Below are 23453 nucleotides of genomic sequence, written 5' to 3' on the forward strand. Positions count from 1 at the left end.
CTAATGAAGAAGCAAGTTTATGGGGTCAATTTCCATATAAGTGAGACTACTTTATGAAGAAATACAAAGCCCATAGTATTGAAAATTCCTAAACATTGCCAGCTGCCTTACAAATGCTGATGTTTACCCTCAGAGAGACTAGGTAAGATGAGGAAGACTCAGGGTAGGCCAACTAACCATTTCTAGGAACTGATTCCAACAGTATCTGACTTTGGCAGTTAATAAGTAATGTCATTTCTTTATGCAGTGATTTTTAAATATGTACCCTGAGTATGAAGTTAAAGATTTAGAAGAATCACACTTGCCCAAAAATATACCAAAAAAAACTTATTAAGCTTTCAGTGAAGCAATTAATTGGGGCATGTTTTCAATTCCTTAAAGTGTCAAAAATTATATCCTTTAAGAATGAGTCTTCTGGTTTTAACCATGGCAAATCATTTTCAAAACGCTACTAAAATGAAAATAAAGGAGGGACTTCCCTGGTGGCGCAGTGGTTAAGACTCCAGGCTCCCAATGCAGGGGGCCCAGGTTCTATCCCTGGTTGGGGAACTAGATCTCACATGCATGCTGCAACTAACAGTTCACATGTCTCTACTAAGGAGCCCGCGAGCTGCAACTAAGGAGCACATCTGCTGCAACTAAGACCCAGCACAACCAAATAAATATTTAAAAAAAATTGAAAATAAAGGAAACTGAAAAAGATATGTCTATAAGGACCAAGAAACCAGGAGAAAGGACAACAGTAGTGGAGAGATTTCAACAACTTTTTGGAAAATGGAAAGGGTTGGAACTGGATGGAAGCTATTTAGCATAGGGAGAGAGACATCTAGCACCTGGGTTTCTAGAGAGGCGGATGCTAACAATAAGTGTGTCTGTTTCACCTGTTGGACTCTGAAAAGGTTCAGCAGTGGGTGGCACAAGGTACTACAGAGGGGAAAGGGTTTGAAGGAAAGGACTGGTTGAAACTTTACATTTAAAATGATTAGCCTCCCTTGTATCTTCTGCCCAGGTAGCCAAGCAACTATCCCATTACTGCTTCCTCTCATCTTGTTCTTCCTAACAGAAGACTGGAGATGTATGCTCTGGAGAGAATAAGAAGACCAAGAAGTCTAGCACAAGGGAGGCAGGGTAGAGGTTGAGGCTCATTTCCTTTTCCTGTCCCTGTTTCAGGATATTTCAAGAGAGGCTTATATAGTGTAGGCAGAACACTACTGAATTCTTCTCTGGAAAAATAAAATGGTCTAAGAGAAATGCCACAAGAGAGTGACATTTGGGGGTTCCATAGTAAATGTCCAGCTTTGTTATCATATCACCCTACCAAGAGGTCCACTAATTAACAAGCCCCACTTATGCACAAAAGTTTTCCATTAACTTTTTAGTGTGTCTCTCTTTAATATGAATAGACAGCTAAGGTTCATCAGACATTTAGGAAAGTCTCCAACATCATAGCAAATAAACAAAAAAAAAGAAAAAAGAACATGGAGGAAACAGAGACTGTACTTCAAAACAATTACAATTAATATTCTCAGAGAGATGAGGGAAGAATTTTCAGCCATGAAACAAGATGCTATAAAATGAGGATGCTATAAAAAAGGAAAAAAAAATCAAAAAACATTTAAACCTGAAAACAAATAAGAAAGTTGGGGGACTTCCTTCGTGGCACAGTGGTTAAAGAATCTGCCTGCCAATGCAGAGGACATGGGTTTGATCTCTGGTCGGGAAGATCCTACATGCTGCGGAGCAACTAAGCCCATGAGCCACAACTACTGAGCCTGCACACTGCAACTACTGAAGCCAGCGTGCTCTAGGGCCCGCGTGCCGCAACTACTGAGCCCACGTGCTGCAACTACTGAAGCCCGCGCACCTAAAGCCTGTGCTCCACAACAAGAGAAGCCACTGCAATGAGAAGCCTGTGCACTGCAACAAAGAGTAGTCCCTACTTGCCACAACTAGAGAAAGCTCATGCACACCAATGAAGACCCAATGCAGCAAAAAATTAAAATAATTAAAATAAAAATTAAAGAAAGTTGGAATAAAAATGTAGGAGGAAGGCTTGAAGATAAAGTAGAAAAAATCTCCCAGAAAGATGAAAAAATGATAAGAAAAAAATGGTAAGAAAATTAGAGAATCAGCCCAAGAGAATCAACATGCCAATAAAAGGTATTATAGAAAGTAAGAGTCATATAAAACAGTGGGAAAGAAGTGATAAAAAAAGTATGAAAAACTTCCAGAACTGAAGGAAATTTTCTAGAACATGAAACTCCAAATTGAAAGCCCATTAAGTATACAGTACAATGGATAAGAAAAATAACCATGCTAAGGAAAATCACTGTGAAATTGCAGAACATCCTGGACAAACAAAAGATTGTAAAAACTTATGAAAAGAAAAACAGTAACATACAAAATACAAAAGGTCAAAGAAAAGAATGGTGGCAGAACGTGCAACAGCAGTAGTGGATGCTTGAACTCAGTAGAACAAAGCCTTCAAAATTATGGGGAAAATTTATTTGCAAATTAGATTTTTTTTTCAAATTAGATTTTTTTTTTTTTTTTTTTTTTTTTTTTTTTGCGGTACACGGGCCTCTCACCGCCGCGGCCCCTCCCGTTGCGGAGCACAGGCTCCGGATGCGCAGGCTCAGCGGCCATGGCTCACGGGCCCAGCCGCTCCGCGGCATGCGGGATCCTCCCGGACCGGGGCACGAACCCGCGTCCCCCGCATCGGCAGGCGGACTCCCAACCACTGCGCCACCAGGGAAGCCCTCAAATTAGATTTTTATACCCAGCAAAATTATCAATCAAGTTAAGAGGAAAATTTTCAGATTTCAAACATTCTCAGATATTTAAGATCTCAAAAAATTTACTTCCTACCCACAGATACTCAAGGCTCTATTCCAGCACAGTAAAGGACTAAATCAAGAAAAAGGATGACATAGGATTCAGTAAGTAGGGAGACCAATCCGGGAGACTACTGAAGGGGCAGTAAAGAGAAGTCTCAGTTGTTCAGCAGGCCTAGAGAATAACCAATTCAGAGTGGAATAAAAGTGTGGAGATCTGTAGGAAAGAACAATAACTGATCTATTTGACCATATGGAAAATATTGTCCATGAGCATGTGGAAGAGATGTTGGAACATATGGGAGCAATTAACAGTAGGAACATAGCAAGCTAGGCAAGTGAGAAATGAGGTAATTGTTAATACCATAAAAATAAAGAGTTGTATAAGAAAGGAGGGATGATTATAGCTTCTCTTTTTCTCAGCACTGAACAGTGTTTCCATGGTCATAATAATGAAAGAGTGACAACTGTTTTAACCAAAATATAATATTGTATCAGCAGAGGAAGTAGCAGTTGGAGAGGGAACAGGGCATAGGTGAGAGGACTATGTCCTCCTATGCTACCTTGGGAAGATAATGTCAGAAAGTGGTAAATCAAGAAACTGCAGTATAAAATATAAGGTAGCAAGTAAGAAAAACAGCTAAAGACTGATGGTGGTTGCCCCTGAGGAAAGACCTAGATGAGTAGGGAAGGGGACTGCTGCTTTTCCACTAAAAACTTTTAATAGTGTTTGATTATTACTTTGGTAAAAATAAAAAAATGTAAATTGTCATTTTATAACAAAAACAAGCATGTTCATTGTAAAAATAAAAACAACTTAGAACTGCCTTTTGGGTTTGGCCAAAAGTTATTCAATACACACTCACCGAAATGTCTAAAATTAAAAGACAGATAACTCCAAAAGTTGACAAAAATATAAAGCAAGCAAAACTCTCATACACTGCTAGTGGGAGTGGAAAAAAGGCATAACCATTTTTGAAAAAAGTCTAGCAGTTTTTATAAAACTAAACATGATTCAGCAATTCTATTCCTATGTGTTTACTCAAGAGAAATAAAAATACATGCTAACAAAAAAGGCTTGTATATGATTGTTGATTGTAGATTTATTCATAATAGACCCTAACAGCCACAGGTATCCATCAACAGAAGAAAGGATAAATAAACTATGATATATTTATATGGTTGAATATTACTTAGTGTTATGGACTGAATTGTGTTCCCCATAATTCATATGCTAAAGCCCTAACCCCCCGTGTGACTATATTTGGAGATAGGGTCTTTGAAGAGGTAATTAAGGTTAAATGAGGTCATAAGGATGGAGTCCTGATCCAATAGGACTGGTGTCCTTATATGAGGAGGAAGAGACACTAGGAATGTGCACGCACAGAGAAAGACCATATGAGGACACAGTGAGAAGGCAACCATCTACAAACCAAGGGGAAAAGCATCAGGAGAAACTAAACCTGACAACACCCTGATTTTGGACTTCCAGCCTCCAGAACCGTGAGAAATAAATTGCTGATGTTTATACCACCCAGTCTGTGCTACTTTATTATGGCAGCCCTAGCAGACTAATATACTCAGCAAAACTAAACAAAAAACAAAAACAAACAAAAAGAACCACTGTCATCAACATGGATGAATCTAAATAATATTGTGCTGAATAAAAGAAGTCTTGAACAAAAGAGCATACCCTGTATGATTTCATTTACATGAAATCCTAGAAAAAGCAAAACAAATTTTGGGGGAAAAAACATCAGAACGGTGGTTGCCTCAGGGGCAAGGAGTTTGGAATGGTGATTAACAGGGAGGTGGCATGAAAGGATTCTGGGGTGATGGTAATGTTCTGTATCCTGTAGGGGTTTGTGTTACGGAGTTATATGAATTTGTCAAAACTCACTGAGTGGTACATTTGACATTTGTGTATTTTATTGTATGTTAACTTTACCTTACAAGGAAAAAGAAAAGAACTTTAAAGTAAATATTGAGCTTTTAAAAATAATATGCATGCTGAAGCATCAGAGGGGAGTGTACTGATTTTGCAAATTACTTTGAAATGTGTCAAAAATAAGGTGATTGCTAGATGGATAGTGCCTGAACACACTGTTCAAAAATTTTGGACACGGTCACAGTTACATAAGAAATCCTTAAAGGGAATTCCCTGGCGGTCCAGTGGTTAGGACTCCATGCTTTCACTGCTGAGGGTCCGGGTTTGATACCTGGTCAGGGAACTAGGATCCCGCAAGCCCCGCAGTGCAGCCAAATTAAAAAGAAAAAACAAAAGTCTTTAAAGAAATTAAAGGTATGCCTCGCAGATTCTCTCAAACATGAGTCTAGGAAGCTTAAGGGGTCTTATCTTGTAATTGTGTCAGCTGAAGCCCAAGGTACAGAAGGGTTTATCTGGAAAACATTGTGGGTGTGACTTCTGCCTAATAGAGTAAATCCCCAGATGAATCATAGGAGAGCCACACAATTCTTTTTTTAAATTAATTAATTAATTAAATTTATTTATTATTTTTGGCTGCGTTGGGTCTTCATGGCTGCATGCAGGCTTTCTCTAGTTGCGGTGAGCAGGGGCTACTCTTCGTTGCGGTGTGCGGGCTTCTCATTGCAGTGACTTCTCTTGTTGCAGAGCATGGGCTCTAGGCATGCGGACTTCAGTAGCTGTGGCATGCATGCTCAGCAGTTGTGGCTTGTGGGCCCTAGAGTGCAGGCTCAGTAGTTGTGGCGCGTGGGTTTAGCTGCTCTGCGGCATGTGGGATCATCATGGACCAGGGCTCGAACCCGTGTTCCCAGTATTGGCAGGCGAATTTTTAACCACTGCGTCACCAGGGAAGCCCCCACACAATTCTTAAAGGAGTTATACATTCAGAAGCTGAGAGGGTCAGAGAGGAACCCTCAGAATTCTATTATCAAGAAGCAAGCTGAAAGAGCTGCTTAGTTGCAAACACATGTTACCTTTCTTTTAAAAAAAAGGGAGGATGACTCAGAGGACAGAACAAGAACCCAAAGAGCAGTGCCAAGAACCGTAAGACCCTGGGCCTTAAGACTTAATCAAGAAACTCCTAACACTTTCTGAATGTTGTGGACCAATGACTCTTTGTTACTCCTATTTGAATAGAAATGCCTATAGAGGTTATCCAATGCTTGCCTCACTGCTTGGTGTTGGGTACGTAGGGGTGAGAAAACTTGTCTCTTTAGTTTCATAGGTTGAGAAGAAATACACTCAAAGAGTTATACTTGAAGGTCTAAACCCGAGGAACCTCAACTGCACCTGGACCTGATCTAGACAATGAAATTCTGGACACCAAGCTCATGCTGTAACGTCATAAGATTTTTGCAAACCTTGGGAGGGGCAAATATATTCTGCATATGGGAGGGATGTAAATCACTGGGGGCCAGAGGGCAGACTGTGGTAGCCAGATTACAGGATAGAACCAGTGATCACTATCTCCTGGTATTCATCCCCTCCTCTTGAATGTGTACCAGATTTACTGATCTGCTTCTAAAAGAATATGGCAGAAGTGATGTGATGTCAGTTCTGAGATTAGGTTATAAAAAGACTGTCGTTTCTCTCTTAGAGGAAAACATAAGAAGAACACTCTTTGACATAAATCACAGCAAGATTCTTTTTGACCCACCTCCTAGAGAAATGGAAATAAAAATAAACAAATGGGACCTAACGAAATGTAAAAGCTTTTGAACAGCAAAGGAAACCATAAACAAGATGAAAAGACAACCCTCAGAATGGGAGAAAATATTTGCAAACGAAGCAACTGACAAAGGATTAATCTCCAAAATATACAAACAGCTCATGCAGCTCAGTACCAAAAAAGCAAACAACCCAATCCAAAAATGGGCAGAAGATCTAAATAGACACTTCTCCAAAGAAGATATACAGATTGTCAAAAACACATGAAAGGATGCTCAACACCACTAATCATTAGAGAAATGCAAATCAAAACTACAGTGAGGTATCACCTTGCACCAGTCAGAATGGCCATCATCAAAAAATCTACAAACAGGGCTTCCCTGGTGGCGCAGTGGTTGAGAGTCCGCCTGCCGATGCAGGGGAAGCGGGTTCGTGCCCCGGTCTGGGAGGATCCCACATGCCGCGGAGCGGCTGGGCCCGTGAGCCATGGCCGCTGAGCCTGCGCGTCCGGAGCCTGTGCTCCGCAATGGGAGAGGCCACAACAGTGAGAGGCCCGCGTACCACAAAAAAAAAAAAAAAAAAAAAAAAAAAAAATCTACAAACAATAAATGCTGGAGAAAAGGGAACTCTCTTGCACTGTTGGTGGGAACGTAAATTGATACAGCCACTATGGAGAACAGTATGGAGGTTCCTTAAAAAACTAAAAACAGAATTACCATATGACCCAGCAATCCCACTACTGGCCATATACCCAGAGAAAACCATAATATAAAAAGACACATGCACCCTAATGTTCATTGAAGCACTATTTACAATAGCCAGGGCATGGAAGCAACCTACATGTCCATCGACAGATGAATGGATAAAGAAGATGTGGCACATATATACAATGGAATATTACTCAGCCATAAAAAGAAACGAAATTGAGTTATTTGTAGCGTGGTGGATGGATCTATAGACTGTCATACAGAGTGAAGGAAGTCAGAAAGAAAAACAAATACCATATGCTAACACATATATATGGAATCTAAAAAAAAAAAAGGGTTCTGAAGAACCTAGGGGCAGGACAGGAATAAAGACGTAGACGTAGAGAATGGACTTGAGGACACGGGGAGGGGGAAAGGTAAGCTGGGACGAAGTGAGAGAGTGGCATGGACATATATACACTAGCAAATGTAAATAGATAGTTAGTGGGAAGCAGCTGCATTGCACGGGGAGATCAGCTCAGTGCTTTGTGAACACCTAGAGGGGTGGGATAGGGAAGGTGGAAGGAGACGCACGAGGGAGGGGCTATGGGGATATATGTATACATATAGCTGATTTACTTTGTTATACATTAGAAACTAACACACCATTGTAAAGCAATTATACTCTAATAAAGATGTTAAAAAAAAAAAAAAGACTGGTTTCGGTCTTGAGTGCTCATTAGTTCCCTCTTGGGTCACTCACATGGCCTGAAGGAAGCCATGGGCAATGTTGTGAGGCATCCCTGTGGAGAGGCTCACATGATGAGGGACTGAGGCCTGCCAACAGCCACCTGAATGAACTTCAAGAAGGGCTCCTCATGGTGGAACCCCTAACGTCCAGCTTACAACTTGACTGACAACTGACGAGAGATGTAGAGCCAGAGAGACTGAACTTAGCCATGCCTGTGAGGTAACAGAAACTGAGATAAGGAATCTTTTCTGTTTTAAGCTACTAACTTTGGGGGTAATTTGTTATACAATAATAGATTAATAGAAAGAGAAGCAGAGTTGAGAAACCAGCATGGAAAGGAGGAAGGTAAATCAGAACACAGTTCTCTTTTCTCTTAATCAAGAATAATCTTGAAGAGTAGGAGAGATATGAAATGATCAATGTGAAAATAAAGAATTAGTAAGAAAATACAGTAGTGAGAGAGGTAAGTAAGGAGGGAAAGGGATAAGTACTCTTGCTGAAGATTCTTTTATGATCCATGGAGATAAACAAAAGGCTAGCTTAAGAAGAAAAGAAGTCCAGTGTTGTCTCTGAGGGGGAGAGGATGGGTCATGGAACCATTAAAAGGCTACTGACATCATGGAGGCATCAATGAAAATTCACGAAATCCCTCATAAGGGATTATATTCTGGGAACCATAATTACAAAGTCACTAGGGCTGGCTCTGAAATGAGTGATGTTGAGGAGGGAAGAGGGTGATGCAATCTCTAGGAGTAGGGGAATTCATCATTTATTTTGGAAGCAGTATTTGGAAAAAAAAAAAAACTACTGGCAAATCTTTATACTCACATTATTAAGGAGGCCAAGGATGATTGTTTAGATGTGAAATGGTTGCTAGAGATGATGTAGTTGCAAGGGTAGAAAACTTGTATAAAGTTATAAACCTGCTGCTTGAAATACTGGACAGATGGGAGGTGTGGACTCCGTAATAAAAATGTGAGGCCCAGCTATGGCAAAGGAGGGAACACCATCTAACTGGACAGACACTCTCACCTGGTGATATACATATTACAGCTAGCAGCATAATGCCAGGCAGTTCCTATGCAAGCATTAAAAAACAAAACAAACAAACAAACGAACAAAAAAACCCTTCAAGAACAGCAAACTAAGCAAATTTGAAAAAAATTCAAAACTTAAATATAGTAAACAGTAATTTCTTTTCTTTTTCTTTTTTTTTTTGATCCAAGAAAAATATATGATTACTACTTTTTTTTTTTTTTTTTGCGTTATGCGGGCCTCTCACTGCTGTGGCCTCTGCCCTTGCGGAGCACAGGCTCCAGACGCGCAGGCTCAGCGGCCATGGCTCACGGGCCCAGCCGCTCTGCAGCATGTGGGATCCCCCTGGACTGGGGCACGAACCCACGTCCCCTGCATCGGCAGGCAGACTCTCAACCACTGCGCCACCAGGGAAGTCCTACGATTACTATTAAAAAACAAATACTTGGTCACATGTGCCAAATGAATCATGTGCCTGTGGCTGTGCTAGGTACCACAGTGAACACAAAAGAAACCCTGGCCCCTGAGGCGCTTATGGGCTAGTTGGAAATGCAACCTCTATGTGCATAAACAACTAGAGAAGGACTCAAGAAAGGACAGTCAGCCTGACAAAAAGGCCGTCCTTGGGGTGGTGAGATGAGTTCCAGAGGGAGAAGAGCAGTGGGAGACAGGATGAGGAGGCCACAGAGGAGCCCAAGGGACTGTGTGGTATTCGGGCTGGAGGAGAAGAGACTCCCAGGTCTAATGTCAAGGTGGGGGACCCTTCAAGGAGGGGCTGAAGGAGGGACAATAGTCACGGGGCTCCAAAAGGCATCTGTGGGCAGCAGTGTCAGGGAGCCAATGGCTCACAGCTGGGACACAAAGGGTTGAGATGGGAAGAGGGGTAAGAAACCTGGGATACCAGTCTTGTCATCCATTATTCCTTTTCACAAATGAGTGCCACTTCGGGGAAGGTTCTGTGCCAGATGCAGTGGAGATGCACAGATGTGTACAGCATGGTAGGGAGACTAGAGACGTAGATGGATAACACTCAAATAAGGCAGAGGGGCACAAGGAGATTCCTGTGTGAATTCTCTGGCCAGGGCAATGAGGATAGGCTTGTAGAGAGTGATAAGGGCACTGTGTCTACCTAGGACTTTGATTCTCTTTTTAATTTATATTTATTTATTTATTGGCCACTTGGCATGCAGGATCTTAGTTCCCGGACCAGGGATTGAACCAGTGTCCCCTGCAGTGGAAGCGTGGAGCCCTAACCACTGGACTGCCAGGGAATTCCCAGGACTTTGTTTCCTTAAAGCAATTTGTTAGTGAAAGAAATTAGAGCAAGATGAAGGTGGTTAAAACGAGCAGTAAAATCTCTGGTGATTTTTTTTTCCCTTGGCATATGGCATGTGACCAAGAAATTACTTGATGGCATGGTTAATCCAATTTTCCCAAATTGAATGAGGAAGGACAGGTGGAAAGGGAAATGGAAGCAGTGTCATCCTCAGGGTGTGGCTTAAAGACAGTCAAGTGGGGCTTCCCTGGTGGCGCAGTGGTTGAGAGTCCGCCTGCCGATGCAGGGGACACGGGTTTGTGCCCTGGTCCGGGAGGATCCCACATACGGCGGAGTGGCTGGGCCCGTGAGCCATGGCCGCTGAGCCTGCGCATCCGGAGCCTGTGCTCCGCAAGGGCAGAGGCCACAACAGTGAGAGGCCCGCGTACCGCAAAAAAAAAAAAAAAAAAAAGACAGTCAAGTGGGTCATCACTCCTGGTACCCATCTCTCTGAGCTTCAGGTTCTTGTAAAATGGGGACCCCCTACTTCGCAGGGCAGCTGTGACGATTGAGTCATGGTGCCTTACACAGTGCCTGTGGTGAGTGTTCAATAAATCGTCTTATTATTGTTGAAACCAGGGCTGCTGAAAGATAGGTGAATGCTCATGGAAATTAAGAATGTATTTAACTTTGTCTTCCTCGATCTTTCTCCTTTCTTCCTGTGGTTCCCTGCCATTTATCTAACTTGATGGTTGTGGGAAAAGAAGACTCAAGTTGGAAGGAGGTAAAAAATAGGTGGAAATTCAGCAAGGCGAACACTCCGCCAATAAAAAGACTAAAGATGCAGGCTTTGGTGAGTTTATTAATGCAAATTTATTCTTTCACCAAAGAGTCCAGAAAAAGTGAGGAACAATCAAAAATAAAATCAAGGGCTTCCCTGGTGGCGCAGCAGTTGAGAGTCCGCCTGCTGATGCAGGGGACACGGGTTCGTGCCCCGGTCCGGGAAGATCCCACATGCCACAGAGTGGCTGGGCCCGTGAGGCATGGCTGCTGAGCCTGCGCGTCCGGAGCCTGTGCTCCGCAAGGGGAGAGGCCACAACAGTGAGAGGCCCGCGTAACGCAAAAAAAATAAATAAATAAAAAGAAAAAAAAATAAAATCAAGGGAGAAAGTAATAAAAAAGAAAGCCAGTAGGCTACAAAGAATATTTGGAGCAAGCGCCATAGTGAGCCTCGCCGCTATGGCGGTGGTGCCGTCCAGTCGGCCGCTGGTGGTGGCGTCCACTTCCCCTCAGAAGTCCAGTCTCCGCCTCCTGCTCCCACCCCGCTTGCTCAGCGGCGGCAGCGGTGGTCCCTGCCTCTCCGCCTCCTCCACCTCGGCCTGTCCACTGGTGGGCGGCATTGGCACGGAGGGGGCCCCTGCCTCAGAGAAGGTACCACATTGAATGAGCAAAGACTGAACTTTTTACAGATACCTTTTGTAAAAGGAGTAGTGCCATAATTTGAATCACAATGGATTTCACATTATGAGGTGAATGGGAGCGGAGTATTGGACAAAAATAGATTTTTTAATCTCTGCATCATGGTTTTTAGCTCCTCAGCTGTTGCACAGTCCCACTATTTGGGGAAAGCTCATGCTAAAAAGCTGAAGCAATTAATGGGTGAATATGATCAAATTTCTCCACCAAGTTCTGAACCTGTTAAGGAGAACCCCTTGTCAACCTAATGAAGCATTAAAAGACATGTGACTCTTTTCAAGATGAACTTGAAGATTACATCAAAGTGCAGAAAGCCAGAGGCTCAGAGCCAAAGACTTGTTTCAGAAAGATGAGAGAGGATTATTTGGAAACCTGTGGGTGCAAGGAAGAGGTTGATTTTAGACCCAGGTGTAGAATGTTTGATCAAAGACTCCTTTGTGAAACCATCCAGACCTCCCGAAGACCATGTACTATTTCGCAAACAGTGGAAAAGTGGTTACCTCAGTGGCTAGCAGCTCATGACAGCAGGCTGAGACTGGACTCCCTGAGCTGCTGTCAATTCACCAGAGACTGCTTCTCAGGAAAACCAGTACCCCTGAACTTTAGTCAGCAAGAGTATAACTGTAGCTCATACAGTGTAGAATCTGGAGGTATTTACAGGCACCTCTCCTTAGAAAACAGTACCAGTGCCCATCAAGCTAGTTATAAACAGATGCATCAGAAGAGAAAAAGGCTCCCAGAGAAAGGCCGGGAAAAACAAGAGGAGGAGCGGCCCAAGCATAAGAGGAAGAAAGCTTGTGAGGAAATAGATTTAGACAAATACAAGAGCATCCAAAGAAACAAAACAGAGGTTGAAACAGTCAGTACAGAAAAGCTTAAGAACCGAAAGGAGAAAAAAAGCTGAGATGTAGCCTCTAAGAAAGAGGAACATAAGCGTAGTAAAGAGAAAAAGGAACAAGGCAAAGAAAGGAAGACGAGGAGATGCTTTGGGACCAGTCCCTCCTTGGATTTTGAAGCTCTCGCATTGGTTCTCCTGAGGTTAAACTGAAAAAAGAGTTGAGGAGCTTGGTTTTACGATGTTCCTATTGCTCTTTTCATGTGAGCAGGTACAAAGGCTAAGTGAACAGAAAACATTTAGTGTGCTTGCTCTCCAACATGGAAATTACTTTTCCTCTTTTCTAAAATCATTATTACATTTTTCTTATACATAATGTAATTTCCCTTAATGAGAGTGGCTCTGCTTTAATTCATCAAATTGCTATGATGGTGGAAGTATTTTTCCCTTGGGACGTCATTTATTTTAAATTGGAGGATTAATAGCCTTTACAGAATCTATTTCTTCATTGGGTTTTAGTTTGGGGTGGGTGTTTTTATATTCATTAGTTTTCTCTGTGAAGCAGTTTAGATTGATTGTTTTTCCTTTGTTAGATCTAACTTGCAGTATATTTTCCATATTGGAAAGTGGAAAATGACATACATTACAATAAGCTTAAGTTACATACAGTTTTAAACGTTTCAAGGAGTCTTGATACAAAATCAGTTTATATTCTGGAAATGTTTATAATATAATAAAGTTCTAATTTCTACAAAAAAAAAGAATATTTGGAAACAAGTTCTGCAAGTAGGCACTGATTAGAGGCAGAGGTCAAAGAAGGCATGACTATGGTATGGTCAGTGGAGTTAAGTGAGGTAAAATCAAACCCCATCTTGGTGAAATAAATTGAAAAGCTACAGATGTTAACCTGTAGGTCTTAGAAAGAATGGTTCAAACTAAAATTGATACAGGGCCTTGGAGTTAAATATTTAATGGCTAGAGAGAAAACCAAGACTGATTATACATTAAATATGTATATCTTTCTGCATTCCCTACCTCACAAAGAAAAAATAATGAATAAAATAAAAGACTTGAAGTATATTTTACTGTAAGAATTATCACTTCAGTGCTTACTCTTTGCCAACCACAGTTCAAAGAACTTAACAAGTGTTAATCATTTAATCCTCACCGTAACCCTGTGAAGAAAATACACATATTATCACCACTTTACCAATACGGAGACTGAGGCACAGAGAGTTTAACTTGCCCAAGGAGTCACAGCTTGTAGCTAACCAAAATGCTAAACTGCTTCCCACAATTATCCTGAGCCTGGTCACAAACTTTGGGTCACAAAACTCTAGTGGAATGTGTTTAGGGCCACCTACAATAAGAATAAGGCCACATATCGTTACTATGAAGAAGATGGTAACTTTGGACTGACAGTTAGATAGTCCTTTAAAAAATCACACATGGTTACCGATTAGGTCTCAGGGACAATAATGTAAGAAAGGTGCAAATGGATGTGAGTGGCCAGTAAGAAGATGAAAAAGGCAATAAAAGGTCCTAAGTCCAGGGAGCAAAGTTTATCAAATGGCCACTTGTGGTAATACGAAGGTAGCAAATCCTCAATAAGAATTCACACAACAGACATGATGCTAGATAGACATGAGGCCCTGGGAGCCTGCTCACAGCATGTCTTGGTACTGTAATAATGAATTGGTGTGGGGGTAATCTTGCATATCTATGCTATTTGTCTTCTCCTAGGAACTATACCCAAAAGAATAAAACTGCATCTTTGGTAAAAATGTAATACAAGAATCTAAGATATCATTATTGTAAAATACATTTATATTGTAAAAAAAATATTAGGGGGAAAAATAGACCTTGCTGGTTTGTAATTAATGAGGCATGGCTCTTTCAAAGGCAGAGAAGGTAAAAGCTTCCCTCAAATCGCACCAATAACTGGTATTGGAGCACACGGAATGCTGTAGAGGGGTAGAAGAGGCTGATTTCACAGCCAACAGCTGTGACTCTCCCACAGTGACTGTCACCTGTTCGGTTTTCTTTGACAGGGCAGGAACTGGAGCTCTCTCCTGCTGTGTCATTGCTGTGTCTCCTCCTCCTTCACCATCTGATGCTTCTAGAAAACATAAAGGTTAAAAATGAGAAAAGCACCTCTCTCTTTCTTTCTCCCATTGCTAGTGTAATCTTGGTGCCACCTTTTTAGAAGGTTCTATCCCTTGACTCATTAATTTCACCTCTAAGAAGCTGAATTTAAGAAAATGATCCAAAATGAAGACAGAGATTTAAGAACCAAGGTGGCAGTGTGATTTATAAAACTGCAAAAATAAAGATTATTCGGATGTCTAAATTTGAGAATGTTTAATTATGGAACACTCACGCTGATTTTACAGATATTAAACTCCCCATTTTCAGATAAGAAAGTTGCTGTTTAGAGGGATGAAGTAATTTGCCCCAGGTCACACACCTGGGAACCCTATTTGAGTCCAAAGTCTTCCTCACAAGTGATACTGCCTGCACTGAGAACCAGCCAGCTCTTGATGCCTGTGTGCTGGCTCCAGAGGTAATGTTAAGAGAGTGTGACAGAAGGATTATAGATCATGAGAAATTCTTATTTTGAATTTATAAAATCTTTCAACACTGGAAAAAGTAAATTCTTACTCTAAGAACCAGGAAAAATAGAAGCTTTAATAATTTTTCTGTTAAAATGCTCTTCTAAAGAAACATGGCAACCATAAGTTTCTTACTTCCCATAATGCCATACTGTCTTCCAGATTTTAGTGGTTGTTCTCTTTGAACACATTTTTGAATCTTTGAAAGGCTTTACTCACTCCCTTTGAGTTTTTTGGTGTATCTCAAAGCCCAAAATGTGAATTTGTGAGTAGTATTGGTCAGAATTCATATTTAGGTACAAATTAACTAGTTTGGTAGTCCTGAGCTTTTAAATGTTTACATACTATGATGGTTAATTTTATTTGTCAACTTGATTGGGCCACAAGGTGCCCAGATATTTGGTCAAACATTATTCGGGATGTTTCTGTGTAGGTGTTTTTGGTTGAGATTAACATTTGAATGGGTAGACTGAATAAAGCAGATTTCCCTCCTTAATGTGGGTGGCACTCATCCAATCAGATACGGCTGGAATAGAACTAAAAGCATGAAAGAAGAAGTAACAACTGACACTGCAGAAATACAAAGGATCATGAGAGATTACTACAAGCAGCTATATGCCAATAAAATGGACAACCTGGAAGAAATGGACAAATTCTTAGAAAAGCACAGCATTCCAAGACTGAACCAGGAAGAAACAGAAACATGAACAGACCAATCACAAGCACTGAAATTGAAACTGTGATTAAAAATCTTCCCACAAACAAAAGCCCAGGACCAGATGGCTTCACAGGCAAATTCGATCAAACATTTAGAGAAGAGCTAACACCTATCCTTCTCAAATTCTTCCAAAATATAGCAGAGGGAGGAACACTCCCAAACTCATTCTATGAGGCCACCATCACCCTGATACCAAAACAAGACAAAGATGTCACAAAGAAAGAAAACTACAGGCCAATATCCCTAATGAACATAAATGCAAAAATCCTCAACAAAATACTAGCAATTCGAATCCAACAATACATTAAAAGGTTCATACACCATGATCAAGTGGGATTTATCCCAGGGATGCAAGGATTTTTCAATATCCTCAAATCAATCAGTGTGATACACCACATCAACAAACTGAAGGATAAAAACAATATGATCATCTCAATAGATGTGGAAAAAGCTTCTGACAAAATTCAACACCGATTTATGATAGAAACTCTCCAGAAAGTGGGCATAGAGGGAACCTACCTCAACATAATAAAGGCCATACACGACAAACCCACAGCAAACATCATTCTCAATGGTGAAAAACTGAAAGCATTTCCTCTAAGATGAGGAATAAGACAAGGATATCCACTCTCACCACTATTATTCAACATAGTTTTGGAAGTTTTAGCCACAACAAGCAGAGAAGAAATAAAAGGAATCCAAATCAGAAAAGAAGAAGTAAAACTGTCACTGTTTGCAGATGACATGACAGTATACATAGAGAATCCTAAAGATGCTACCAGAAAACTACTAGAGCTAATCAATGAATTTGGTAAAGCAGCAGGATACAAAATTAATGCACAGAAATCCCTTGCATTCCTATACACTAACAATGAAAGATCAGAAAGAGAAATTAAGGAAACACTCCCATTTACTATTGCAACAAAAGGAATAAAATACCTAGGAATAAACCTACCTAAGGGGCAAAAAACCTGTATGCGGAAAACTATGACACTGATTAAAGAAATCAAAGACGATACAAACAGATGGAAAGATATACCATGTTCATGGATTGAAATAATCAACATCATGAAAATGACTATACTACCCAAAGCAATCTACAGAATCAATGCAATCCCTGTCAAATTACCAATGGCATTTTTCACAGAATTAGAACAAAAAATTTTACAATTTGTATGGAAACACAAAAGACCACGAATAGCCAAAGCTATCTTGAGAAAGGAAAATGGACCTGGAGGAATCAGGCTCCCAGACTTCAGACTATACTACAAAGCTACAGTAATCAAGACAGTATGGTACTGGCACAAAAACAGAAATATAGATCAATGGAAGAGGATAGAAAGCCCGGAGATAAACCCACACACATATGGTCACCTTATCTTTGACAAAGGAGGCAAGAATATACAATGGAGAAAAGACAGTCTCTTCAATAAGTGGTGCTGGGAAAACTGGACAGCCACATGTAAAAGAATGAAATTAGAACACTCTCTAACATCATACACAAAAATAAACTCAAAATGGATTAAAGACCTAACTGTAAGGCCAGATACTATAAAACTCTTAGAGGAAAACATAGGCAGAAGACTCTATGACATAAATCACAGCAAGATCCTTTTTTTTTTTTTTTTTTTTTTGCGGTACGCGGGCCTCTCACTGTCGTGGCCTCTCCCGTTGCGGAGCACAGGCTCCGGACGCACAGGCCCAGCTGCTCTGCAGCGTGTGGGATCTTCCCGGACCGGGGCACGAACCCGCATCCCCCGCATCGGCAGGCGGACTCTCAACCACTGTGCCACCAGGGAAGCCCGCAAGATCCTTTTTGACCCACCTCCTAGAGTAATGGAAATAAAATAAAAAATAAACAAATGGGACCTAATGAAACTTAAAAGCTTTTGAACAGCAATGGAAACCATAAATAAGATGAAAAGACAACCCTCAGAGTGGGAGAAAGTATTTGCAAACAAAGCAACTGACAAAGGATTAATCTCCAAAATATATAAGCAGCTCATGCAGCTTAATATCAAAAAACAAGCAGGGCTTCCCTGGTGGCGCAGTGGTTGAGGGTCCGCCTGCCGATGCAGGGGACGCGGGTTCGTGCCCCGGTCTGGGAGGATCCCGCGTGCCGCGGAGTGGCTGGGCCCGTGGGCCATGGCTGCTGGGCCTGCACGTCCGGAGCCTGTGCTCCGCAACGGGGGAGGCCGCAGCAGTGGGAGGCCAGCGTACTGCAAAAAAAACAAAACAAAACAAAACAAAAACAAAAAAACAAAAAAAAACAAGCAACCCAATCCAAAAATGGGCAGAAGACCTAAATAGACATTTCTCCAAAGAAGATATACAGATTGCCAACAAACACATGAAAAGATGCTCAACATCACTAATCATTAGAGAAATGCAAATCAAAACTACAATGAGGTATCACCTCACACTAGTCAGAATGGCCATCATCAAAAAATCTACAAACAATAAATGCTGGAGAGGGTGTGGAGAAAAGGGAACCCTCTTGCACTGTTGGTGGGAATCTAAATTGATACAGCCACTATGGAGAACAGTATGGAGGTTCCTTAAAAAACTAAAAATAGAACTACCATATGACCCAGCAATCCCACTACTGGGCATATACCCTGAGAAAACCATAATTCAAAGAGTCATGTACCCCAATGTTCATTGCAGCACTATTTACAATAGCCAGGAGATGGAAGCAACCTAAATGTCCATTGACAGATGAATGGATAAAGAAGATGTGGCACATATATACCATGGAATATTACTCAGCCACAGAAAGGAACGAAACTGAGCTATTTGTAATGAAGTGGATGGACCTAGAGTCTGTCATACAGAGTGAAGTAAGTCAGAAAGAGAAAAACAAACACCGGATGCCAACACACATATATGGAGCCTAAAAAACGGTACTGATGAACCTAGTGGAAGGGCAGGAATAAAGACACAGACGTATAGAATGAACTTGAGGACACAGAGGGGGAATGGGAAGCTGGGATGAAGTGAGAGAGTGGCATGGCCATATATACACTACCAAATGTAAAACAGATAGTTAGTAGGAAGCAGCCACATAGCACAGGGAGATCAGCTCCATACTTTGTGATGACCTAGAGGGCTGGGAAAGGGAGGGTGGGAGGGAGGCTCACGAGGGAGGGGATATGGGGATATATGTGTACATATAGGTGATTCACTTTGTTCTATAGCAGAAACTAACACAACATTGTAAAGCAATTACACTCCCATAAAGATATTAAAAAAAGAAAAGAAAAGAAGTAAAAGCATGACCTCCCCTGATTCAGATAATTTTTTCTGCCTTTGTGCTTTAACTGAAACATTGGCTCTTCCTGGATATGGAGCCTGCCAGCCTTCAAGGTGGAATTACACCACCAGCTCTCCTGGTTCTCAAGCCTTCTGACTAGGATTGGAACTAGACAATCGGCTCTCCTGGGTCTCCAGCTTGTCAGTCTATCCTGCAGATCTTTGGACTTGACAGTCTCCATAATTGCATGAGCCAATTCCTTTATATATACACACATAGATACACAGAGAGAGAGAGAGAGAGACAGAGAGAGAGAGAGCGCACGATAAATATAGATAGATATATAGATATCTATTCTGTTGCTTCTGTTTTTCTGGAGAACCCTGATTAATACCCCTACTTTTAACTGTGTAGCATGAAAAAAAAGGACTCTACCCAATGAAGTAGTAGCAGGTAGAAGATTAACAGGGCTTTTTATTTATTTTTAAAATTTATTTATTTATTTATTTTTGGCTGCGTTGGGTCTTCATTGCTGCACACAGGCTTTCTCCAGTTGTGGCGAGCAGGCACTACTCCTCCTTGTGGTGCGCGGGCTTCTCGCTGCAGTTGCTTCTCTTGTTGCGGAGCACAGGCTCTAGGCACGCGGGCTTCAGTAGTTGTGGCTCACGGGCTCTAGAGCGTGGGCTCAGCAGTTGTGGTCCACGGGCTTAGTTGCTCCGCAGCATGTGCTATCTTCCCAGACCAGGGCTCAAACCCGTGTCCCCTGCATTGGCAGGCGGATTCTCAACCACTGCGCCACCAGCGAAGTCCCTAACAGGGATTTTTAAATGAAGGACTAAGTTGGCATTAAAAGTATTTATAGTGCTGCTTCTGAGAAGAGAGTAGTAGTAGTCATATTTTCCCTTATTCCTCCTGCGAAGCACAGCTAAAAATACTGACCATTATATATAAAACAAACATAGGAGATCTCTGAAAGCTGGAGAGAAGAAGTCAGACATACTAGGGACTTTGGGGCCCAAGGAACAACACAGCGGTGAGCTCCCTGGGTTTCCTTTTTGCTTTATTATCTCAGACTTGTAGCTAAAGAAGCTAGTAACTTGGAAATGCCAGTGAGAGCAGACAGAAAAGCCCCAACAAATGTCTGCTCTGTTTAACAAAATGACCAGGAAAACAAGAGCCTAGCAAGACTGAAAACCTTTAGATAATAACTACTTGACTTCAGCCAAACACAACAGAAAAACTGTTTTCTTTGCTGCCTACACCAGCAAAGGCTGAGTGGGGAACCTAGACTTCCACCTTTGTCAGGCTGTAATGAGGCACCCCAACTCCTCCTCCACCTTCCATCAGGGTGGTGTCAAGGTGATCAAGTAGGGACTGAAACCCTGAAGAGATTTTCATCCCTGAAGGGTGGTAACAGACCCCTGTTCTCTATCATCACCACCAGTGCAGTATCAATGGAGAATACACTGTGAGCCTGGACGTCCACCTCCTCCTGGTAGTAATGAAGGGCACCTTTCCTTCCCCACTAGGGTCAGAGGAACCCTAGTAGAGAATCAGGACTTTACATACTGCCCAATGAGGCCAACACCCACACTAGTGCTTTAGCAAGCACTAAAGGAACTATACAAAGAGATGTACTCAAAAATACTACAATAAATCAAAACAGAATTCTAAAAATGTTCAAGTAACCCACAGGAAGGCAGGAAAGATAAACAAGAAATAGCAAATAAACAGAAAAGACAAAATAAAATGGCATATTTGAATCCCAACATATCAACAATTACATTAATGTAAATTATCTAAACATACCAATTTAAAGACAGAGATTGGGACTTCCCTGGTGGCACAGTGGTTAAGAATCTGCCTACCAATGCAGGGGACACGAGTTCAATCCCTGGTCTGGGAAGATCCTACATGCCGCGGAGCAACTAAGCCCGTGTGCCACAACTACTGAAACTGCGCTCTAGAGCCCACGAGCCATAACTACTGAGCCCACGTGCCACAACTACTGAAGCCCATGCACCTAAAGCCTGTGCTCCGCAACAAAAGAAGCCACCACAATGAGAAGCCAGCGCATTGCAATGAAGAGTGGTCCCTGCTCGCCGCAACTAGAAAAAGCCCATATGCAGCAACGAAGACCCAATGCAGCCAAACATAAATAAATAAAATAAATACATTTATATTAAAAAAAAGACAGAGATTGACAAAGTGGATTAAAAAAATGACCTAACTGTATGCTGTTTACAAGAAACTTACCTCAAATATGACAATATAGCTAAAAGCAAAATGATGGCTGAAATATAACATGTAAATATTGATTAAAAAGCAGGAGTTATGGGCTTCCCTGGTGGCGCAGTGGTTGAGAGTCCGCCTGCCGATGCAGGGGACACGGGTTCGTGCCCCGGTCTGGGAGGATCCCACATGCCGCGGAGCGGCTTGGCCCATGAGCCATGGCCATTGAGCCTGCGTGTCCGGAGCCTGTGCTCCGCAACGGGAGAGGCCACAACAGTGAGAGGCCCACATACCGCAAAAAAAAAAAAAAAAAAAAAAAAAAAAAAGCAGGAGTTATATTAATATATTATACTCTATTAATTATATTAATATGATTAATTATATTATATCATAAATTATATTATATTATATTTGATATTAATATCAGATAAAGGATGAATAAATTAGTTGTTTCTTTAGTCTGTGTGTGATGCTTTTTGGTTCCAAAAAAGAAAACCGCTTTTCTGAAGTAAGGATGCTAGTACTGTGATTTCCATTAAGAGAGTATTAAAAGAACAGTAATGGGGACCCAACCTAACCAGCCTGGCTCCAGCATCTAGATTTCTCTAGAACTGCTGGCATTTGAGGAAGTTAAGCTAGGCCTGTGCCACTCAGTCCCAGTGGCTGATTTTCAGCCCACGGAGTGGAGTCACCAAGACGGTGCCACCTTATTTTCAACTCCTTGAGGGTCTACTTTAAAAAAAAAAAAAAAAAAAAAGGATACCACCAGATGGGATTGGTTGAATTCTTACAGGAGTGGAGTCAAGTACACTGTTCTTTTTCAACCCCAGGCAAAAAGAGCAAAAAGCTAAAATTAAAAGTTGCACGTATCTTTCTCTTTCCTTCAATCCCTGACTTTGTCCTCTTTATGAAAAGTATCAGAAATACAATTTCTCAGCAATTTCCTTAAGCTTCTAAGTATTTACTTGCATGAACTCCTTCTAGGCCCTAGGGAGAATACTGGCAATGGATCATACAGTTAATTTTTCTTAAAAAATCTGCAAAAGAGGGGCTTCCCTGGTGGCGCAGTGGTTGAGAGTCCGCTTGCCGATGCAGGGGATACGGGTTCGTGCCCCGGTCTGGGAAGATCCCACATGCCGCGGAGCGGCTGGGCCCGTGAGCCGTGGCCGCTGAGCCTGCGCGTCTGGAGCCTGTGCTCCGCAACGGGAGAGGCCACAACAGTGAGAGGCCCGCATACCGCAAAAAAAAAAAAAGAAAAAAAAATCTGCAAAAGAAAGACATATGGTGATTAAAATAAATACAATAGACCACTGTCTATTTCTACTTAGAATTCACCTCTGTCCCTATCTCCTAGTGAGTAGTGTTGGAGCTGAAGTGAGCATTTTGGGGATCCAGTTAGAGGGAGCTGGTTGGACAGACATTGAGCTTGAGTTTAATGAGATATTATAAGGTTCATAATCATAAAGTCTATAGTTAAATTATTGCTAGCTCTCCTACTGTAGGAATACTTCCAGGAATATTCTTACCACCCCATGCCAACTCACCAGACATCTGACACAAAGTGTACAGGGCTAGAGGTTGTGGACTGTGACACAAACACACCTATAGCTTCCTTCCTTAGAAATACGTGGGAAGTGGAGGAGAAAGCAGGTTTGGGATGAATGAAACCAGAAGTTAGTCAGTGGAAAGTTCTTCCAATCATCAAAAATGTAAAACTGTAAGCAGAAAATTAGGTTCCCATTTTGTCTATTCAAAATGGCAAGTCTCTCCTATAGGAATACAGTAGATGCTGTATTTTGCAGTTAAAAAAAAAAACTTTTTTTTTTCTTATCTGATAGGGATGAGTAAAATAAAACTTTTCAGAATTCCTGTGTTTATAACAGTACTGTTGTGATTTCTTATTTAAAATAATTTTTCATACCTAATTTTGTATCAGTAATTTTGTATTCTTTTTCTAAGAGAGGGTCCCCCAAATTACATAAGATATAGGTCTCACAAAAACCTAGATCTGCCCTGGCTATAGACCTGCTTAACTCTCCTATAGTTCTCACAGTTTCTCAACAGAATAAGCTACTGAAACCCATAACCTGGTAAGTTTCAAAAGCACGATGCTA

General features: G+C 41.4%; 2 protein-coding genes across 3 annotated transcripts in view; one reads left to right on the plus strand and one right to left on the minus strand.

Moving 5' to 3' along the window:
- The window catches only part of CMSS1 (cms1 ribosomal small subunit homolog), a 396523-nt gene that overhangs the window by 24088 nt on the left and 348982 nt on the right, over positions 1–23453 (minus strand). For both annotated transcript variants that reach the window (XM_079704181.1, XM_079704182.1), the window contains exon 2: positions 14555–14643. In XM_079704181.1, the coding sequence (XP_079560307.1) occupies positions 14555–14643 (89 nt within the window). The remainder of the gene's footprint in view (positions 1–14554; positions 14644–23453) is intronic.
- On the plus strand, positions 12039–12593 carry LOC307053940 (lysine-rich coiled-coil protein 1-like; the record flags this gene model as incomplete). Its single annotated transcript, XM_079705412.1, has 1 exon — positions 12039–12593. The coding sequence occupies one exon, from the start codon at positions 12039–12041 to the stop codon at positions 12591–12593; it is 555 nt and encodes a 184-aa protein (XP_079561538.1).

This window comes from Hyperoodon ampullatus, assembly GCF_949752795.1.
Source record: "Hyperoodon ampullatus genome assembly, chromosome: 5".
NCBI lineage: Eukaryota > Metazoa > Chordata > Mammalia > Artiodactyla > Ziphiidae > Hyperoodon > Hyperoodon ampullatus.